The following is a 22,859-nucleotide window of genomic DNA, read 5'->3' as shown; positions in this document are numbered from 1 at the left end:
TCTTGGGAGTCATCTAGTCCCATCCTCCTATTTTGTAGGTGAGGATGTGAAACTCCACCTGAGCCCGGAAAACACAGAAGCCGAAGATAGGCACCTTTTTATGGCATTTTCTCAGGCGGATCTGTGCTCATGTTTTTGTTAGAAACACGGGAGGGAGCTGCGGCAGGAAGGAAGGGGCCCGCTGAGAAAACAGAGCCGGCGCAGGGGAGGGAGGGCCTGGCCAGCCTCGCTGTCACAGTCACTCTCTTCCTTCACACTGGGATGCTCACCGAGGCCCCCAATGTCTACCGGAGCGTTTTTCACTATCAGGAGTCTGGGTAGAGAGCTCGCCCTGCATTGTGCACACAAGCATAGCATGCTGTTCACTGTGAACTTCAACTCCCCAGCAAAGGAGTGCGTCCTGCGCTATTAATAGAATCCACATCTGACGTCGGCAGTAACAATCTAGGAAATAACAGCGACGGCATGGACATTTGAAGAAAAAAGTGATAAAGACGAACTACCTCAGCTCTTATTGGCCCTTAGTTGTTTAGCTACACCCCTGCTTCGTCCCGCAGGATTTTCCCGACGAGAACTGGAAAACCATAGTCTCTCTCTGAATCCGACACTCCTAACACATCAGCCCAGGCCCTCTCATCCTTTCCCGCTGCCCTCGGGGGACATCAGCTCCCTGTGGGGCCCCGGGGACTTCACGAAGGCACAGCCTCCCCTCGTGTCCCTTCTCCAAGCCTCCAGTCCCTGCCGTGGGTTTTCCCCGTTGAAGCCCTAACATGCCATGGGATTGCCTGGCACCCACAAAGGCGCCACCTCCTTCCTCCTTCCCTGCTCCCCGGGCGGCGGCCCGTGGGTGGCGCAGAGTGACGGGGGGGAAGGGGGGGGTGTTTATCTCCTGCTCTGCACAGTCTCCAGCGAATCCTCCTTGGGCTCCTCTCTCCCCCCGGGATCTCGCTGTGCGCGCTGATTACGAACCCAACTCGGCACTGCTTCATCAGATACAGATGAGAAGACCTCTATTAAGATATAATTAAATTTCTAAGCAAAACCATCAATGCAACTTCTGTAAGGATGATTATAATCATCAGTAGCGTATTATGAGGCCAGAATCATGCATAAGTGGGTACAGTGTAATGACTAAACAACTGCAGATTAATATAAAAACCAACCACCATTTCACAAGAGAGAATTCTCAAGTGTCACTCCTCTAAGACACTTCCCAAAGCCAGAACGAGACGTGCTTCTATCCTGCGCTGGACAAGCGTCCAGGGACGGGGAATCTTTGCTTCCCCGCAGCAGACAGACGAGGCCCAGGACTCTGAAGGGTCCCTGGGCAGCGGTAAGGCCGGGCGCCCAGCTCCCGCCTTCTCTCAGTGAGCGTCACCCTGTGGTAGGAGAAGACCCACTCTGGGGGCAAATGCGTCCAACGTGGCGTGCAAGTGAACTCGGCTGGCCAGGCCAGCGACACGCGGCTCTGGACAGAAGTGTGCTGGGTTGTGTTGGGGTCTGGGGCCCGCAAAAACCTCACACACCCACAGCAGCACCTTCGTGGAGACGGTGGCCCTGGGGTAGACACAGAGATGAGAGCGGCCGCCAGTGGTTCAGCAGCACCCGCTTCCTAGACGGTGGCTTACCACGGGGACAATCAAAACGCTGATAATTAGGACACGGGAGGTGAAACTACCACCCACGTCACACAGATGGCTGCCCGAATGACCGAGCTCTAACAGTTTTCAGAGAGGCCACTTCCAAGGGAATTTAATTCAACCTCGTATTACGCCTGGGAGATCTGCCTGACGTTCCTAGGATTACTTCTGCCAGTGAGAACAGGAAGAGGGGCCGATCGGCAGGTCTGAAAACAGAGGGCAGTCAAGGATCTCGGCAGCCTGGAAAGCGTGAGCAGGCCATTTTTCTCTGTATCACGGCCATTATTTTCCTAGATCGTGACTATGAACATTACGTGGGATGCTGGGATCAGAACAGCATAAATCCCTGTTTCAGAACCGTCTCTCAGAACTGTTGAGGTTCACGCACAAAGCGGTGTCTTACCTAAGCCCCTGGGTTTGACCTGATAACAGCCCTGAACCCTGGTACTCCTGGAGCTTGGAGGCACAGCCCAGACCAAGATGCCCACACCACGGCCGGGCCTAACCCTGAAGGTGGGGACTAGGCCTCAGGTGGCTGAGCTACCCTGGGGCCACCGACTGTCCTCATCCTGTCTATGCTCTATTTACCCATCCACGAGCAAGTCAGGGGCAATTGTGTGCTCTAGTGGCAGGTAAGGGACAAGCAAAACTCCAAACAGGATAAAATCTTGGCTGGTAAGCAAAGTCAGCAGGCTTTCATGAGGCAGAGGAGACCTCTGCCAAGGTCAGATGGAACATCCCCTGTGGTGGCATCGTGATACAGGGGGTGGCCCCGCCAATGCCCTGGGGGGTTTATGCGGGAGCTCACCCGCTAGGCCAGAGGCACCCAGGAGAGAAAAGACTCGAGCTGTTTCTCTTTTGCAGGCAACAGTTCTGCTCAAGTTCCCCAGGAAACCCCTCCCAGAATTTTCTGCAGCTGAGAACAGACACACTCAGGTTTTTAGAGGCTCAGCAACGCGCCTAGGCTGGCCCTGAAGATCTCCGTGGTTGCTGTTCTACAGCCCTCCCCGTTTCCATCCACTTGTGCTAAGGATTTCTTTAACAAGGAAGGAAAACAAGAGTCACCCGAAAAACCTGCAAACCTTGAATCCTCTAGTAACACCAGTAAAAGTCTTAGAATTCTATATGATGAAAGATTTAAAAAGCCCACTTAGAAACAGTGCATCTACAATACTTTTATCTTTGAAAAGATGCTTCGATCCCGTTTCTTCCGATCAGGATTAGACAGCTTAGATGTCGCCCAAGCTCCTTTCGTTGTATTTTGCGGAAAATGGACGGGGTGGGGGTGGGGGGGGTTCCCACACTAGCCCTAGGGATGTCGCAGACACATCCCTACCACAGGCTTCCCAAAGAAACCTCCTCTCAAGAAGCGTTTGGTGGCCCCCCATCACAGCATTCAAGGCTATTCCTTGACCTTTTTCTTCCATTAATTTCATCCATTTCCATGTAGATGCATGTAGACATTCTGCTTGGAGTGACATGGAATCTGTGTACATTTTAGCGAGAATCGACTACAGCCACAATAATAACTCCTCCTCCGGATCGGGGGATGGCTAACTGTGGCCTGCACCTGTGTTTGCCAAGTTTTCTTGGAACACGGGCCATTCGGGGACACCTGGTCCGCGGCGACTCCTGTGGTTGCATGGCAGAGTTGAGAGGTAGTGATATATTTCTTCTCCGGCCCTTTACAGGAAAAGTTTGCTGACCTCTGTTCTACGTGAATGTGGCATATACGTCTCCATGAATTCAGAGGTTGTTTTCGCCTCTGCTCTTCTCACGAGGTTATGAAGTTTTCGCTGTAATGCAAATTTTTGTTACATTTATTCCTTGACACTTGATATTCTTTGACACCGTGGTAAAAAACATCTTCGTAAGTAAAATGTCTAGTTGTTTCCGGTTGGCATACAGCAAATGCAACAGACTTTTTGTAGATGATTCTACTTATGCTTCTTGTTAGACTCTCTTCTTCCTCGTAGTCATTTGCAGATCTTTAACGTACACGATCCAGGTGTGCCTGCCAGTGGTGACAGCTTTATCTCCTCCTTTGCAATCCTTCTGCTTCCACTTTTCTCTTGCCTTACTTTGGTTAGAATTTCCAATCCACTGTTGAGCAGAAGAGCGTTGAACGCCTGCATCTGATTTTAAAGGTGATGATTCCAGTGTTTGTCTCTTTAGGACCGTTATTTCCTTTAGGTTACTCTCTATCACGTTAAAGAAGTCCTCTCTTGCTAACTTATCAAGAGTTTTACACACGAATGGACACTGACGATTGTCAATATATTTCTTTCATCGACTGAGTTGATCCAGTGGTTTTTCTCCTTAATCTGCTGAGGGGATTCGTTGCACTAACAGATTTTTCTAATGTGAAAAAAGCCTTGCACAATTTAGCATGGTCAAAATGTTGTATCTTTTTTTTTTTTTAATTTTTTAAAAACGTTTTTATTTATTTTGAGAGACAGAGCACAAGCTGGGGAGGGGCAGAGAGAGAGGGAAACGCAGAATCTGAAGCAGGCTCCAGGCTCTGAGCTGTCAGCACACAGCCCGATGTGGGGCTTGAACCCACGAACCGTGAGATCATGACCTGGGCCGAAGTCGGACGCCCAACGGACTGAACCACCCAGGTGCCCCAAAATGTCATATCTTTTAAATATATTGTTGGATTAGATTTACTGATATTTTATTTAGGATTTTTACTTCTATACTTATGGATGAAACTGGCCTATGATTTTCCTTTTTGATAATATCTTTGTCTAGTTTTGGTATTAGGGTTGTTGGTCACATAGAATGAGTTGTGGAATGTTCTCTCTTTTTCTAGCATCTGGAAGAGTTTACATAAAATTGAGATAATCTATTCTTTGAAAGTTTGGTGGAACTTGCCTACAGAACATCTAAACCTATGTCTTCATTGTGGATAGATTTTTAATCACTGCTTTCATTTCTTAAAGAGGTATAGGGTTTTTAATCTTTTTTCCCCCTTTCCATCAGTTTTAGTATGTTATATTTTCCTAGATATTTGTCCAAATTGTGGGCCTTTATCTTTGATATTATTCATTATCTTTTATATCGCAAATTTACCTGTAATTCTATCCCTCTTTCCTTTTATAGTTGTCTTTACGTGGATCTTCTCTTCGTGGATCTTGCCAGAGCTTTGTCCACTTTTGTTTCTTTCTTTTAGTTTTTTTCAAATAACCAACATTAGCTGTACTGAACTTTTCTCTACACATTGGAGATTAGAAAGCAGTCAAAACAAACCAGAATAATGGTCCAAGCGATTCATGGATGAATTTAGCAATATGACATGAAGTGCACAAAGTCCCAAAGTTTTTATAATTATTGCTACCCAAGGATCTAGAACTTCAGACTGTGGCAAATCAAAAACAAACAACAAAAACCCCTAAAGATGCAAGGTTCTGTTTAAATCTGTAGTTGTAAAACTCTAATCCAGCTTTGAAAGCCTTTGACCTTTAGGGGTCAAAGGTCTGTGACGCTTCCATGATATTAAAGTTGGTCAGTGTTAACCAAGACTTTGAAATGATTGCTAATGGTGAGTCGAAAGACTCAAGAGAATAAAAGCAATGGTTATTATTATCAAGGTGACAAATGTAAGAGTTGGTGACTTCGGCTTTTAATGCAATTTTCCATTAGGCAAAGGGACAGCCAGGCTCTGGGCTCTCCCTTCGCTGTCATGAGCTACCCCGGACATTGACTACTGCGGGTTCCCGTGCCTGCTGGCCTCCCCACCGCGGTGGATGAAGTCCCACTACTCGCCTTCAAGACCACTTCGCCACTTCCTCCATGAAACCTCTCCTGACCTCGCTAGAAAGTGATTTCTCTTGAGGGCCTGGTCTATCTGGCTCATCGCCTTTACCAAACCGCAAGCCCTAGGAGGGCATGACAGCGTCCAATCACCCTGGTAGTCTCTAAAGTACCAAACGTAGGGCGTATAATTCAACTCCCCACTGAACAGATACTTAACGACGTTCTACTGTACGCCCAGGTTTCTGTCTGTCGGTTGGGACATAATACAGATGCGAGATATGTTTTGTTGCTTGGACTTTCCTTAAAAAAATATTGGGATCAGTTTGATCCCTAAAACTCATTAAGTTTCTGAGTTCCATCCAGGATTAGTAGTGCTAGTCAATTAAATGACTCAGTTTCTCCATAGTATCACACATTAGTGACCAAATAACAACGAGGGGCCAAAAAAGGGAAGTTTATACTATGGACAAGAATTTCTATTAGTTTAAGAAAGTTTCTAATCGATTTCGGATTTCCATCAAATGTGATTGAAAGAGACTAATGTTTTGGCACTTGTAATATTTTGGCTACGTGGGAAGTTCTATTTGTACGTTACACACGGCTGCAGACACACTCTCTTCTGCCCAAATACGAATTCTAAACTTTAGAGAATAAACCAACAAAGCAGGCTCCAAAAAAATTTGGTTGCAGGTAGGTGGCAGGACAATAGAAATACTCCCTTAACAATACCCTAGTTTTTAATCGGTGATCGGATCTTATTTTGTACGGTTACTTGTGGGGTGAGAGGCAAAAATGCCAATATGGGACGTGTGATCTTTTTTGAAGGGAAGAAAGACTGAAAATTCTGAAGGCTTCAAATTGACAAGGCGTTAACAGTTGAGGTGGTTAATGAGTCCTAAAGGGCTACTCAGAGGATTCAGATGAAATCTGTCACCGATGTGAAAAGTTCCACTGAGTTTCTTTGCCCAGTCTCGTGTTGAGACGGTGAGAACCGCGGAGCAGGAACGGGATGGCCACTTCCCCCTCGAGGCCATGCTCCCGGCCGGCAGGTGGCCGGAGGGGTGGGGGCGGAGTAGTCGGGGGACCTGCTGTCTACCCGGGGGGGTGGCAGTGCTGCTCTCTTAGCAATATCCTAGGTCAAAACAAAAAAAAAAATAGGCCTACGACAAGGGGAAAAAAGAGTTCTGAGTTCCAGGAAAAGCACCTGCAGACTTTGTCAAAGCGAGTGTAAGCTGGGGACCTTCCACGGGACAGGCTTTAGCACCCATCTCTGCACGCCCCTCGGGGCCAGCGGGGACACGGAGACCTGTACCTGTTTCTCAGCTTGTTTCAGGAGCTTCTGGAAGCGCTCGTCCTCCAGCACGCCCGGTGGAAGGTCAGTCTCCCCCTGAGCTTTCAGCGCCTCCAGCTTCTGCCTCAGGCCCCTCAGGGCCTGCAGCTCGTCGTTGAGGCGGCTCTGCCGGGTGAGAGACGCCTGAAGGTCCAGTTCTAGGTCCAGGGATGTGCGCACGGGCCGTTCCTGCGCCGTTCTTCTCAGGACGGGCTGGCACACCGTCTGCAGGGTCAGAAGACAGAACAGCACAACACCCTCATTATGGTGGTTGGTGGTGGCCATCCGGCTCTTCGTCCCTCCTGGCACGTCTCCGTGCTCCCGGGCAGGGAGGCGCCAGCGGCCGAGGAGAGGTGAGTGGCGGTGCCGGGCACCGCCAGGCGGCAGCCTTTCGAGGCCGGTGTGACGTGTGGACATCTCCGTCCCCGGCTAGAGGGACGGCAAAGATTCGGGGGTGGAGGCCTCGTCGGCTCGGGTCCCGAGGGAAGACAAAATGAGCAGAGCATTTAGCCAGCCGGCAATGAACAAGCAGCGGAGTAAGAAACGAACCCGTGTTGGTTCAGACCGCAGAGGCTTTGTGAAGTTGTTGCCGTAGCACAAGCCTCACTTAGCCTGACCGTTTTGCCACCCGGCGCCTGCCCTCTGTGCAAAACAAACACAAGAAACTTACGCTCCCTCCAGCTCACGACACACGGCGGCACCCCACCGCTCACATCCTCGGGCCCTCGTTTCTGGAAGCGCCAGCCAGAATGCAGCTGCTCGGCGCGGCTGAGAGTCTGAGCGCCTCCCTCCTCGATATGCTCAAACCCCAACCCCTTCCTCGAGTTCCCGCTGTCTAACAGCCACTTTCACCAGCGAGTCACTGGTGCTCTTCCTGGGGCCAATCTTACCCATTTGCCAAGAAATAATGATTGAATACGTGTGAATAAATGTCTGCTGGGTAGGGGTGGGGGGTTGGCCGTGGGCCACACACCAGGGAGAGAAGACCCAGTCCTTGACCTTGAAGACGTCCAGCCGTGAGCTGTGAGGTAGCGCCTTCTGTGCCACAGGAAGGGAGAGACCACTCACGGCTGGTCACGCCTACTTGACGAAAGGAAGTCAGAAGAGGCTGGGAAGGTTGCATAAGCAGAGGGGAAACAAAGAGGGTATTTTTTGTCCAGACCACTGGCAGTTGGAATGGAAAATAAGAGTAAAAACTGGTACTCTTTGATGCGAGAGAGGAGGGACTCAAATTTGAGAAGTACTCGGGCTTGAAGATCTGGACGACAGGGGTGCTCATGACAGATGGCAGAGGGAGGCCTGCTGTCCCTCTTCCTGTTTCAGGGCTGCATAGCTTGTACCCCCTCCTCCTCGTCCCACACATATTGCTGTAACGTTCTTGAACATTCTATAATCTTCTTATTAGGTCCCCTGTATTTGGTCTCTGCTCTAACAAACTTATTACACAACAGAATCACCACACGTGCTTTGGCCGTATTACTTTTTTTCAGAATAAGAAATCCTTCCTAGTGGTTATGTGTACGCGTGCGGTGTTGTGCTGGCTGATGTTTCATAAGCAGCTCTGGGTGGGGGCACGGGTGCAGAAAAAAGCACCGGTCGGGGGCGCCTGGGTAGCTCAATCAGGTGAGCATCCAACTCTGGATTTCGGCTCAGGTCATGATCCCAGGGTCGTGGGATCGAGCCCCACATCAGGCTCCAGGCTGGCAGCACGCAGCCTGCTTGGGATCCTCTGTCTCCTTCTCTCTCTGCCCTTCTCATGCTTGTGCAGGTGCACCGACTCTCTCTCTCTCTCTCTCTCTCAGAAAAAAAAAGGAGCAGCAGCCTGGGTTTGTAAGAATTTGCTGATTTCCATGGTGTAACTACTCCTGTCATCCCAGTTTTCATGCTGTAAACTCGAAGTTACTGCACTGGGAAGACCGCACAGGTATCCCTCCTCCCCACCTCCCACAGAACTACCATCTTCTTTTAAAATTTCATACAGGGGTCAAGGCCACAGACCTCCCCCATCAAGCCTTTTAGATTCCCACAACCAGATGAGCTCAGTCCTTTCTCTCTCACTCAGGCACCTTGCCCAGCCCTGTGTGCTCCCTGGACGCCTTCTGTAGACTGGAAACTCCTGCGGCCATGTCTGCCTCGCTCAGCACACACGAGGCTTCGTCCTCACTTAAACGACACATCTAAGCTGCAATACGATGGCTTAATAAATTACTAAACAAATTATTAGCAGGAAAATAACTCTCCATCAGTATTTCAGCTGTAAGTAAGCGGGAATTGTTGAAGTACCCAAACAGTCCAACCTTTTAACGTATTTAAACATTCTCTCACACTCATCCTTTAAGGCCAGTCCAGAGCCCGATGTCCCCAGGTCAGCTGGAGCTTTCCCGTCCACGTTAACCTTAACCTTCCCGAAATATCTGTTTTCAAGCAAGTTACTAAAACCGTGTACTCCTGTACCAGAACATCGGTCCTTCCAAAAAGGTACTGGGTGTTACACTACTCCCACAACTGCTCCAGAGCCAGATGTGGGGTGGGGACCTAGCAGCCATCAACCATTCGGCAAGCCCCCTCTCCATGGATACCGCAGAGTGAATTTCCTGGCTTAATTAGCACAGGATCCAAATCAGCACTGAGTGGCCGCTCTCCGGGGCACCCTCCCTCCATCTCCGTAACTAACACGACATCTGTGTCTTTCTGGAAGTATAGTGGCCTCATTCAATAGTCCACGAGTGTGCAGCAATGATGCTCAAGAGTTCTGGTACTTATGCTTCACGATCTGTGGTTCTGGGTTGGTCGGACACAGTGAGATGTTGCGAGAGGAATACATACCCTTTTGACCCTCAAACTGCGCCGTTCGGTGGAGTTTCTCACAAACAGTGATTTTTTAGCCAGGGTTGAGCTGTCACTGTCACTTCGATTCAACTGGCAACAAAGGATAAAAAAAAAAAAAAGAGAGAAAAGAAAAGAAAGAAAATCACTGCATAACAGCGTGCTAGCGGTTTAGAACTGAGAAGCTTACGGGATGAAGCAGGTTAGTGATTACAGGAGTTTGTTTCTTTAAGAAAATCCTCGCTAAACAAGTTCTTCTCTGTTCTGTGCTTTCCTTAAACAACCAAGTTCTCTTACGTATAATTTCAACAGCTGCCATTTGGGGGCAGTCATCAGAACTCATGCATTAAGATAATCATACAGACTTTGAAATAGAAGTATCTCTTGTATTTTTAGCGAATTTGCAATATTCAGTTTTCAAAAGTAGGGTCTGTATAAGATACAGAGTTCCAGGCCAGATTTCAGTCACAGTTTAGAACAACCTAGAATGTTCTTGACCCAGACAGCCTGTACTCACTCTTTCACCTGCTTCGGACCCTACTTTTAAACTTGAGACCCTCGTTTTCCCCATTTCCAAACCCCCTTCACTCGCTCTACTGTTTTCCAGAGAATCGGTCCCCCCCTAAGACACTTCACAACTTGTTTACGGTAACTGTGCCTCAACACACAGGGGTGTAAGCTGTGCGAGGGCAGGGCTCTGGGCCTCTTCTGTTCGCAGAGGAAGTCCAGTCAAGTGTCTAGAAACATGCTTACCAGCAGATGGTTAATAAAAATATTTGCTGCACCGAGTAAGTTTAGAATTTTGAGGGTATTTTCTAACCCATGTAGTAATATAATATTATTTATAATATTTAATAATAAATATAATATTTAATAATATAATATTAATACATTTAATAATATAATTTAATAATATTTAACAACATAATTTAATAATATATAATTTAATAATATTTAATAATATAATATTAATCTATTACTATCACTCATGGCTTCTTCTGGAAGTAGAACTTGGCAAACCGATGCAAGGCCCACCAAATTGTCTACAGAGGCAGGGAGGGATGGGACTCAGTGTCTAGAGGCATTATTAAAAGATGATTTTTGTTCTAAAACCTAATTTTGGTTCTGCAGGATTAACATGGTTTGAGGCATGTATGATATGCGGCAGAAATATTTAAGTCTCAGGTCATTTGAAGCTTCTAAATACACACTGAAGTACAAATATATTCAGCAGCCAGGTCCTTAATTCACTTATTTGCCAAATAAATGGCTTAGAGTTAATGAGACATGAAATTTAAGAAAAGGTAAAAAAACAACCCAAACTGAAAGACCCATGAGAGTGTGGTATTTCATGTATATTTCGGGGCATTTCTACCCATCCGTGTTGGTAGGCGGAATCGGAAGACCCCCCCGGTGACTGTCCCTGGTGGTCGGCGGGCCACCCACTGGCGGGGGGGGGGGGGCAGTGTCCCCCTTACCCTGCAGATGTACTGGTTCCGCTCCCCCGGGGAGAAGGTCTGTGAGCGCACGATCACGCTGCTGCGGACAAAGGGGCGCTGCCGAGTGCTCAGGCCGCTGCGGTCTTTGGGGCGAACTGCCACACTGGTGTCGCCGGCCTCATCCGTGTTTGTCTCTTTATCAACCTAGAACGGAAGTCAGACATCTGTCAGGCACGGATGGATGAGGATACATTTCTGCTCCTTTCGCCCAGCTACAAAGGCAACAGCTGATCTCCCAACAGAGCCTCATCCGGCACTAGGGCCGCTTCTGAGAGACAGGCTTGGCGTTCCTCCCGACGGGACCCCGGGAGATGGTTTTCTGCCGAGTGGGAAGTGACCGACCTGCAGTGAGCAGGACGGTGTCACCCATAAATGGAGGTGCCCCCCAACACATCTGACCTACACAAGGAAGCCTTCAATTTCCACAGGGTAAATGTGGTTCTGTAGAGAATCTTGTTTAGGAGTACTTCAACACGAAATACCGTTCAACATGCTGATCCCTGGTTTTTGTGGTGGTTGTTTTTTCAGAACGATACAAGTAATCAACATATAAGAAAATGAAAATATACTACAAAGTTATAGGTTTACACAGAATACGCAGTTATGCATACACGGAAATAGCAACTGCTGTGAAGCTGTGTTTGGATTTTCGCTGTACCTCTGGAAATGTAATAAAAAATAAAATTTAAGTAAAAACAGAAGTTTCTCAGGGCACTAACTCTACAGGCACAGGCAGACGTTTATTGTTGATCTCATGTGCATCAAAGGATTCAAAAGCTGCCTCGTGCTGGTTTGCTCCTTTATCGGAGGAAGTCTTGGGTCAGGGCAAAATACTATTTTCCTCAGGAACAAAGGGCTGGAGTTTTGTAGACTCCATCATCGACATCCCAAGCATCCTCCAAGCCTGAAAATGATTTCCTCCCTCTGGGGATGCGCTCTCTACCAACACGTCCCTCCCGTAACCAGCACCCATCGCTACACCGAGCGACCTGCCACGTTCCAGAGCAGATTCCGGTCAGAGCACCACGTCTCTGAACGTGTCCACTCACAGCATTTATGAAATGTGACGCAATTCAGTGGTCGTCCTGGTGTTAGCCGGGAAATTCTGGAAACGCTTTTAATAAATCCTCCCAGACCATTTACACAGCTCTAAATAGCACTGTTCATCTTCTTACATAAAACGTAAGTCACGAATGAATACTGGGGCCCATATGAACATCTTAAAGCCTCCTTTCACAAACGCCTGCCGTGAGCAGCTACGGCACAGATCTTGGTACGGATTTACACCCGAGGAGACAGACTTGGCCTGCGCGCTGCCGCCGGAGGTCAGGCCGGTGGGGAGTGTGGCTGAAAGTGCTCACCAGGGTGGACGGCCCGCCGGGTGGCCGGCTGCCGCGCTCTTCAGCACCGCCGTCCTCTCTCCTGCCCACGACCTCCTCCGCCTCGGGCACGCGGGGGCGCGAGCACAGGTCTCCTGCACGGCGACCGCCCTCGGGCAACTTCACGTCGGCCTCTTCTTCAGACGCGATTTCATCAGAGGCCTCCCGCAGCATTGTCAACCTACGGTGAGACGGAGCAGAACCAGACACAACTTGGGTCCGGCAGGTGCACGCGTGAGCAGGGCCACCTGGGGCGGACACCGCTCTCCCACAAGGAATGAGACTCACGTTAACGACACAAGCCATCTCCCCGGCTCAAACTGCTACACGCAAAATGAAATCAGCAACCGACCCTCCAGCAATATGCAGCAAAATCACCATAATTGGGTACTACAAAGTTACATTAGTGGAATCGGACCGAATTCTTAGGCGTTAAATTAGAAATATTCTGAAAATCACGTATAACATTTAGCCCCGCCATTTAAAAGCACTGACACTCACTTTAATGTAACTTGATTTCAGGTGTTTACTTGTTATAAAATTAATCTTCCAGCAGAATGGAGTGACTTCGCTAAAAGCGAATAAAGACATAAGCATTGAAAATATCCATCGTCGGGGTACCTGGCGGGCTCGGTGCATTGTGCAACTCTGTATCTCGGGGTTACGAGTTTGAGCCCCACCCTGGTTGTAGACATTTCTTAAAAATAAAATCTTTATAAAAAAAAATCTTTATAAAAAACGACTGTGCTTACAGTCTAGCAGGGGTAAAAACCCTGTGTCAAGGGAGTTTTACACCTGAAATAACAGGAATCCTAAGGCCATGTGATCTTGTCTCTAACCAAAGCCACAGCATGGGCTTGGGTGGTATTACAAGCGGGGCCCCAGAATGTACATGCGGGTTTATGTTCTGAATAAACTGCATCGACAGGAAAGCCTGGGTACCAGCGTGGCTTAGAATATCTCATGGTCTGTTGAGTTTCATGTCCTTAGGACAGTAACATTTTCTCCACTGATAACTGAAGGGTGGGCTGTAATTGTGATTGGTGAGACTCTTGACAGATGGGCACACGCCTGTTATTAACTGCCTAGTCATGAGATGAGCACAGGGAAGCTAGCAAAGGATTCCACGAGCTATAAATTCCTTTATGCTACAAATCGGGTGTATTTTTGGAAATGTATGTGAAACAAACTGTGTTTTACACACACAAAGGTTTAGTGTTTAAAGATATATCATGATGGGCCTTATAATCACTCTCGTATTTATTTATTTTTTGCAGTGCTCTGACTGGTAATCACTGTAAAAGGCTCCTGACAAGAACAATGTATATCTGTACCTTTTTGCCTAACTGTAGTGAGCTGTTCCTTCCAAATGTCCAAGATTTTGTTATTTATGACATATCTTGTCAGTCTTCGTTTGTAACAAGTTTTATACACACATGCACACACACACAAACGCATGCTATATATGTATGTGTATATGTGTTAACAGGAGTTCAATCAAACACAACAGTATAAGCAACTATATATACATTAAAATTAATCCAAATAATTTTACATCTATACTTTAAAAACGGATGCATTCATTAAAATTTGTTTTTAGAGAAAACAATGCAAACCAGGAAAGGCAGTTCTTTATACATATGTGATTCTGGACAAAATCTATAAATAACTTTTTTCTTTTTTCAAAGGACGGGGTATGGATAATTAGGTGGAAACAGAAAAAGAAGGCAGAGGTGAACAAATAGAAAATGAGTACTCAGATATGTGCTTTGCTTTACCTGAACCTAAATGGTACAGAGGTACTTCTGGTAATTTAAAGAAAAAGGAAGTAAGTTTTTAAATTTATTTACGAATTGACAATAAACTACCACACCTTTCAAAACAGGTAGATGATGATGATGATGAGTTTAGAGCGAGAGAGAGCAGGAGAGTGGGGCAGAGGGAGAGAGAGGGAATCCCAAGCAGGCTCCACGCTTAGTGCTGAGCCCGACACGGGGCTCAATCCAAGGACCTTGGGATCATGACCTGAGCCAAGATCAAGAATCAGACGCTCAACTGACTAAGCCACCCGGGCGCCCCTCAAAACAGGTAGCTGAGACCAAGAATTTTAAAAAGCTCAGAAAAGAGTGTCAGAACGTACGGAGGCAGGAACAAAAAAAGTCCTTCCTGTGTTAACTCTGACGTGGCCCAAAATTTTGCTGTTACCTTCTTCAACTCTCTAATGACCAAAGAGGGTCCTTCCTTCAGTGGTAGCAGCCTAACACGGCACCGCTTTCCATAATTCCAGGGTAATATCTGAACCTATAAAGGTTTCCCTGTGATACACACACCCTCTTTGCATTCCCGAATAGCAAAAGGAACCCAGGGTTTTTACCAGTCTCCATCTGGACCCCTTTCCTCTTCTTCCTGCCCGGGCTCTTCTTCTTCCTCCTCCTCCTGTGCTAATTCTTGTTCCACAGCCAACAGCTCAGCTGATGTTCTTGCAAGGAGGGCTGACACGGCATCCTGGAGAACAGAAGGTGTACGGACGGCAATTAACATCACATATTGTGAGAAACGATTCAAAAACTCATCAGATGGGGACTGAAGCTTCCAGTTGTGGAAAAGAAGGTGGCACCAGACCCAATTCTCCTGCCGAGAACAAATATGAAAGCTGACGGAAATAAAACAAAAGGCAACAAACCAACCTCCGGCGTTTTTAAAGCAACCAAGAGCGACACAGGCAATCGGGACTGAAGGCCGAGACCCCGGGGAGAGGAGAAACGCAGGCAGGTGAAGCGACGTCACTGCCACTCTTTCCCCCCAGGGACGTGTATCAGTTCTAGCGGTTGAGGCACGCAGGCTAAAATTGTGGCTGTGCAGAACAGCGGCACTATCGATAGAACGTGAAGATGAAAACTGACAAGGCCCCCAAGGCAGCCAGCACACTGGGGCCCAGGGAAACGAACGGAAAGGGGAGTCCAGTATTCTGCACGATGTTCTTGCTGCGGTATTTCCCACTCCTCAGCTGCAGATCCGACAGCAAGAGGTGGGAAACTAAGCAAAGCCCAGCTGCAGGGAGGCTAAAACAGTAGGCAGATACTTCAGTTTCTTCACGGTCCTAGGGAGGGAAAAATTGGAATTCAGGCCCTCCAAGTGACTCAGGTGATCTGCCCATGTTGTAATCGGCCTTCTGGAAGAATGCTAAATCCTCTCTGGAGGAAAATATCAGCCAGAGCCTCCACAATTCTTCATACATAATATCCAGCAGCCACTGGAAACCAAGAGCAACAACGGATAAGATAAAAGAGGCAACCTACAGGTGGCCCATACACTGCCATTATTTAGAGAAGGAATTTAAGTTTTTACAGTTAATGTGTTCAAGAAAACTGATGAAATGGTGGAGAATCTCACTAGTGTAAACACGAACCCACATTAGCACATCAGAGTGGAACTGCTGAAAAGCAAAGGAAGAGAGAAAATCTTATGAGCAGTGAAAAAAAAAAAAAAGATGTATTACTTTTTAAGGATCGACTGTTCTCCAGCAGCTCAACAGAATCAGTGGAAGCCAGATGACAACAAAACGGTATCTGTAATGTGTTCAGAGAATTAACTGCCCACCTAGAATTCTGAATATGCAGGGAAAAAAAAATTCCTTTTCAAGTGGAAATAAAGACACTGATAGATGTGCACTAAAAGAAATCCTAAAGGGAGTTCTTCAAGCAGAAGGAAAATGACCCAAATGGGAGTGCACTAATGCAGAAAGAAATGAAATACACCAGGAAGGGTAAAGATGTGGGGAAATCTAAATGAATATTGACTGGCAATAGAACAATAGTATCTTGTGGGATATACGTTAAAATATACAGAACTAAAGCGCATGACCAATAATTTCGCAGAAGGAGGAAAGGGCATAAATGGAGCTCAAGTCTTTCAAAATTCTTGTACTGTGTGGGAAAAAGTAAAAGCATGAATTTAAGGTAGCTTCTCTTAAGAAGGCAAGGATGCATGCTGTAATCACTAGGGATACAGCAAAAAATAAAAGACTGTATTACTAATGATCTAATAGAAGGGCAAATGAAATTTTCCTTTCCTTAAAAAAAAAAAAGAGTAAGATAATATGTTCGAACCCAAATATATCACTAATAGCATTAAATGTAAATGAACTAAATATTTCAATTAAAAGGTAAGGGTTATAAGACTGGATAATAAACCAAAAGCAACTATATACTGCTTGCAAGTGAAACACTTTCAATCTAAGAATTCAGAAAGATTGAAAGTAAAAGGATGGAAAAAGATAAACCATGAAAACACTAACCGAAAAAGGGTGGATACAGCTTTATCAATACCAGACGAAACAGATTTTAAAACAAGGGGTATTAGTACAGATAAAGAGGGCTATTTTATAACAACGAAAGGGCCAGCTGAACAGAAAGATACAACACAATCCTAAATTTATATTCATCTGTGAACATAAACACAGAAGTCAAAAAGCAAAGACTAACAAACTAAAAGGAGAAACAGACATCTACAATCATAAGTTGGTGGATTTTAATCTCTCTCTCAATAACTGGTAAAATAAGCAAATTGAAAAATTTGAAGAAGATTTGAAAGACAAAAATTGACAAACTTGGGCTGTAGAACATGTTCTCTTAAGAACACACAGAACTTTTACCCAAACTGACCATATACTAAGCCATAAAGGAAATTTCAATATTCTGTATGATTGAATAGTATGTTCTCTGTTCTCTGAAAACAGGGAAATACAGCTAGAAGAAATCAATAATAAAAAGATAACTAGAAAACCCCACTGTTTAGGAATTAAGTAAATATACTTCTAAAAAAAAACCCCTCATAGATCAAAAAAGAAATTACAACGAAAATTAAAAACTATTTTAAGTTCAATGATATTTTGATAATATCATATTATCAAACTTGTGAAAAGCAGACAAAGCTGTGCTCAAAAAGAATTTTTAAGCCCTAAATGCATAAATTGGAAAAGAAGATGGTGTGAACGATTACCTATCTCAAGAAGTTAAAAAAAAAAAAAAGTGCAGCAAATTAAGCCTAATGAAGGCAGAAGCAAGGACATAATAAAGAAAAGAGCAGAATTAATAAAATAGAAAACACATGTATAAATAGAGAAAAAGAATCAACAAGGCCAAAAGATGTTTCTTTGAATAAAATAAAACATTTGACAGGTCCCTAGCAAGAGTGAGAAAAAAAGCAGAAATGGTACAAATTTGCCAATGTGAGAAATAAAACAGAAACATAGCAAAGTCCTTGTATATATGAAAAATTAGAGGGTACCTTGGATAGCTTTGCTAAAATTTTGATAATTTAGGTAAAATAGACAAATCCTGTAGAAAATAATGCTTACTGAAATGAATACAAGTATAGAAAGCTGCAATAGTCCTGTATCTTTTTTTTTTTTTAAGTTTATTTATTTACTTTGAGAGAGAGAGAAAGCATGAGTCAGGGAGGGGCAGAGAGAGAGGGAGAGAGAGAGAATCCCAAACAGACTCCAAATTGTCAGCACAGAGCCTGACGTGGGGCTCAAATTCATGAACCATGAGATCATGACCTGAGCTGAAGTTGGACGCTTAACGGACTGAGCCACCCAGGCGCCCCTTGAATAGTCCTGTATCTAATAAAGAAATGGAATCTATAATAAAAAATGGTCCACAAGCCCTTTTCAACTGGGATTCCATTAGAGTTCCCTTGTGCCCTCTAGCATCCATTATGTTAAAGCAAAACAAAACATGACATCTAAAATGGTGTGAGTTATGTGCCATCCTTGGGAGAAATAAGAAAATAGTCATCGAAAATATTTTTTTGGTAAATGTTTACTTCTTGCATAGCCTTGGTTGTGAAAGGCTGCTTCTCACAAAGAAAATTATAGGCTGGGCTGGTGAATTCTCTTGGGAATTCTCCCAATGACTTATGGAAGGTATGATACCCACCTTACAAAACCTTCCGCAGGAAGTGAAAAAGGAATACTTTCTAATTTACATTAGGAAGGCTGGTAAACCTTGCAGTAAAAAAAAACCGACATTACAAAAAAAAGGAAATTAAAGACTAACCTCTCTCACAAACATAAATGAAAATTAACCCAAACACAAAATCAAGAAATCAAAACCAGCAACATATATAAAAACACATATAAAATACATCACGATGAAGTCTGTTTTATTCCAGCAATCCAAGCGTGGTTTAACATTCAGAAGTTAATCAATGTACAATCTAGCACATTAAGAGAATAAAAGAGAACAACTGTGTAATCAATTTAAGAGTTAAGTAGACAGTAAAAATGTTTGAGAAAACTCAATATCCATGCATAATAAAAAGTCTTAGCAAACTAGAAAGAGCAAGAAACTTCTTTAATCTGATAGTGATTATCTACACATAGCCTCAGAAAAATCATTCTACACGACAAATTACTGAAAGCTTTCACTTTGAAAAAAGTAGAGTATTTTCTACAAAGGTAGACAACTAAGCCAATGGAATACAACAGAATATCTAGGAACAGACTCCCACATGTTCAGGTCAGTGGGTTATGACAAAGATGAAAATGCAATGCAGCTGGGAAAGAAAGTCTTTTCAACAAATGGTGCTGAGCCAATGGGCTACCACGTGGATAAAAAGAAATCTCGATCCCTACCTCACACCTTACAAAAAAATTAATTTCAGATGAACTGCAGATCTAAATGTGAAAGGTAAACCAATAAAGCTTTTATAAGACAAGACAGGAAACCATCTTCATGACCCTGGGGTGGGCAAATAGTTCTTAAATAGCAAAGGAAAACGCTAAGCAGACAGGGAACAACTGATAAAAAAGACTGCGTTAAACCCGAGTACTTCTATTCACCAAAAGGCAACATTAAGAAAATGAAAAGGCAAGCCACAGAATGGGCAAAGATATTTGCAATAGACATATTTGACAAAACACTCAAATCTAAAATGAAGAACGGCTACCAACCTACTGAAAAAAAAAGAGAGAGAATCGAACAGAAAAATGGGCGAAATCTTGGACAGATGTTTCACAAAAAAGGACATCCATCTGGCCATTAAATATTATAATCAGGGAAATGGAAAAACATGAGAGTACTATATACTTACCACAATGGCTAAAATGAAAGATAAAGACATGTACAAGATGGTAAGAGCAGCACTAATCCTAGTAGCCTCCAAATCAGAAACTCAAATGTCCATCGATAGCAGAATGGATAAATAAACGGTGATAAAATTACACAATGAAATATTGCACAACAGTGAGCACGAATGAGCTACAATCACACAAAATAACATAGATGACTCTCACAGACATAATGGTGAGCACGAGATGCCAGACATAACATAACATATATTGAAAGATTCCACTATGTAAAGTTCAGAGACAGACGTCAGAGTAGAGACTACCTTTAGGGGAGCGTGGTAATGACTAGGACGGGGGCACCAGGGAGGGCGCTAGGGTGCTGATAATGCACTATACCTTGATGTGGGTGGGAGCTACACAGGTGTGCTTGCTTTGTGAAAAGTCACTGGAAAATTCATATCAGATCTGTACGCTTTGCTATAAATCTCTCCATCACTCCCCTCCACAAAAGAAACAAGTTAAAGTGAGATTAGGATACGATAAAAAGTGTAATAAGAAGGCATATGTATGCATATAACAACACTGTGAACAAACGAGACCTAACAAACACCTATAGAAAACTCACCCAGCAAGAGCGGAATACACATTCTTCTCAAGTGCACATGGCACATTCTCCAGGAATGGCAGAACATGCTAGGCCATGAAACAAACCTCAACAGACTTAAAAGGACTGAAGTCCTACAAAATATATTCTGTGACCACACTGTAAGGAAATGAAAAATCAATAACAGAAGGAAACAATAAGAAATAACAAAGATGTGAGAATCAACACACTCCTAAATAACCAATGAGTCAAAGGAGTCACAAGGAAAATTAGAAAATACTAAAGAGCTGAATGAAAATTAAAACATACTGAAGTTTGTAAGATGCTGCTTACAGCAGTGCTCAGCAAGAAATTTACAGTGTTAAGTGTGTGTGTTAAAACAGAAGAAAGATCTCAAATCTATAACCTAACCTTCCACCTGAAGAAAATGGAAAAAAGAGTAAAAAGTACACCTAAAGCAATCAGAAGGAAGGAAATAATAAACACCAGAGTAGAAATTCACAAAACGGTGAATAGAGAAATATTAGAGAAGATCAAGGAAACCAAAAGTCGATTCTTTGAAAAGATTCAAAAAAGTAAAAACCTTTAGCTAGACTGACCAAGAAAAATGGAAAGAGAGTTCAAATGACTGAAATCAGGAACAAAAGAGGGACCATCACTATCAACTTTAGAGATATAAAATGAATGATAAAGGTTACTAGAAACAACCGTCTGCCAACAAGTTGGATAAACTAGATAAAGTGAGCACATTCCAGAAAGACGCAAACTACTCAAAGTGGTATTACAACAAAATTCTGAGTAGACTTAGAACAAGAGATTGAATTAGTAAACAAAAAACTTCCCACAAAGTCCAAACTCAGAGGGCTTCACTACCAAATTCTACCAAACATATAAAGAATTCATGCCAATTCTTCTTAAATGGTAGATGAGGAGGGAACACTTCCTAACTCATTCCCTGAGGCCAGAATTACCCTAATGTTGAAACTAGACAAGGTGATCAGAAGAAAACGACGAATACAGACGTAAAAAAGATTCTCAACAAAATACTAGAAAACTGAATCTAATATCATATAAAAAGGATTATACACCATGACCAAGTGGGATTTACCTTAGGAATGAGAAGCTGGTCTGACATCTGAAATCAGTAAACCGTATGAAGAGAATAAAGGACAAAAAACACATGTCATCTCAATAGATACAGAAGAAAAGCACTGGTTAAATCCAACAGTCTCTATGATAAAACACTCAACAAACTAGGAAAAGGATTTTCCTCAACAAAAGGCAACTACAACAACTACAGCAAAAATCATATGTAATAGTGAAAAACTGGAAGCTTCCCTACAAGATCACATACATGACAAGGATGTCTGTTGTCACCATTTCTTTCAATACTGTATTGCAGGTTCAGGCCAGGATGAAGAGGCAAGAAAAAGAAGTTAAAAGGAATTGGAAAGGAAGAAGTAAAACCGACTCTATTTGCAGAAGATATGATCTTATGTACAGGACATTCTAAGGAATCCACCAAAGCACTATTAGACCCAATAAACCAGTTCAGTAAGGTTGTAGGATTGCAAGATAAATCTGAAAATGAAATTAAGAAAATATTTCTATTTACAATAGCATCAAAAAGAATAAAATTAATCAAAGAAGTGCAAATTTGGGCTGTGAAAACTAGAAAACATTTTTTAAAGAGGTTAATGAAGACCTAAATAAATGGGAAGATATCCCAAATCCATGGATAAGAAGAGTTAAAACTGTGAAGATGACAATACCCACCCCACCCCTCAACCGACCTACAGACTCAATGCAATCTGTATAAAAATCCTAGCTGCCTTTTTTTTTTTTTGCAGAAATATGGAAATGCAAGGGACCACGAATAAGACAAACCATCCTACAAAAGAAAAACAAAGTTGGATGATGCACATGTTCTGATTCCAAAATAACTACAAAGCTACAGTCATCACAGTAGTGTGGTGCTGGCATAAATACAGACATACAGATTAATGGAACAGAATTTGGAGTCCAGAAATATAAACAATCACACTTACAGCAAACTGATTATTAGAAACGGTGCCAAGATAATTCACTGGGGAAAGACCAGTGTTTTCAATAAGTGGTACTGGGGACAATCACACACCCACAATACAAGAAAATGAAGTTGGACACACTCCTGACATCACACATAAAGAACAATCCAAGTGGACTGGAGACCTAAAAATAAGACTAAACTGTAAAACATTCAGAAGAAAACACAGGCATAAATCTTTGTGATGTTTGGTTAGGCAAAGCCTTCTTAGATATGACATCAACAGCAGAGGCAATAAAAGAAAGAAACAGACAATCTGGACTTTTATCAAAATTAAAAATTTTGTACTTCAAACAAAACCATCAAGAAAGTGAAGGGGCACCTGAGTGGCTCAGTCGGTTAAGCATCTGACTTTGACTCAGGTCATGATCTCATGGTTGATGAGTTTGAGCCCCATGTCAGGTCAGCTTGAGCCCCACATTGGGCTCCATGACGTCAGCATAGGGTTCCCTCTCTCTCTCCCAATCTCCCTCTCTCTCTGCCCCTCACTCACTTGCGCCTGCCCTCTATCAAAAATTAATTAACTAATTAATTTTTAAAAAGTGAAAAGAAACCCATAGAATGAGAGAGGATATTTGTAAGTCATTTGTTGGATAAAGGATTTGTGTCAAGACTACACAAGGAACTCTTATCACTCAATAATAAAATGATAATTAATAAA

General features: G+C 43.8%; 1 protein-coding gene across 5 annotated transcripts in view; it reads right to left on the bottom strand.

Moving 5' to 3' along the window:
- WWC2 (WW and C2 domain containing 2) overlaps window positions 1–22,859 on the bottom strand; it is a 208,037-nt gene that overhangs the window by 17,124 nt on the left and 168,054 nt on the right. For all 5 annotated transcript variants that reach the window (XM_019422330.2, XM_053900828.1, XM_019422332.2 and 2 more), the window contains 5 exons: window positions 14,808–14,938; window positions 12,416–12,614; window positions 11,034–11,198; window positions 9,556–9,648; window positions 6,712–6,954 (listed from right to left, as the gene is read on the bottom strand). In XM_019422330.2, the coding sequence (XP_019277875.2) occupies window positions 6,712–6,954; window positions 9,556–9,648; window positions 11,034–11,198; window positions 12,416–12,614; window positions 14,808–14,938 (831 nt within the window). The remainder of the gene's footprint in view (window positions 1–6,711; window positions 6,955–9,555; window positions 9,649–11,033; window positions 11,199–12,415; window positions 12,615–14,807; window positions 14,939–22,859) is intronic.

This window comes from Panthera pardus, unplaced genomic scaffold, assembly GCF_024362965.1.
Source record: "Panthera pardus isolate Hobbes unplaced genomic scaffold, ASM2436296v1 HiC_scaffold_13, whole genome shotgun sequence".
NCBI lineage: Eukaryota > Metazoa > Chordata > Mammalia > Carnivora > Felidae > Panthera > Panthera pardus.
The sequence above is the reverse complement of the archived record's forward strand: the minus strand, read 5'-3'. Positions and strand labels throughout refer to the sequence as shown.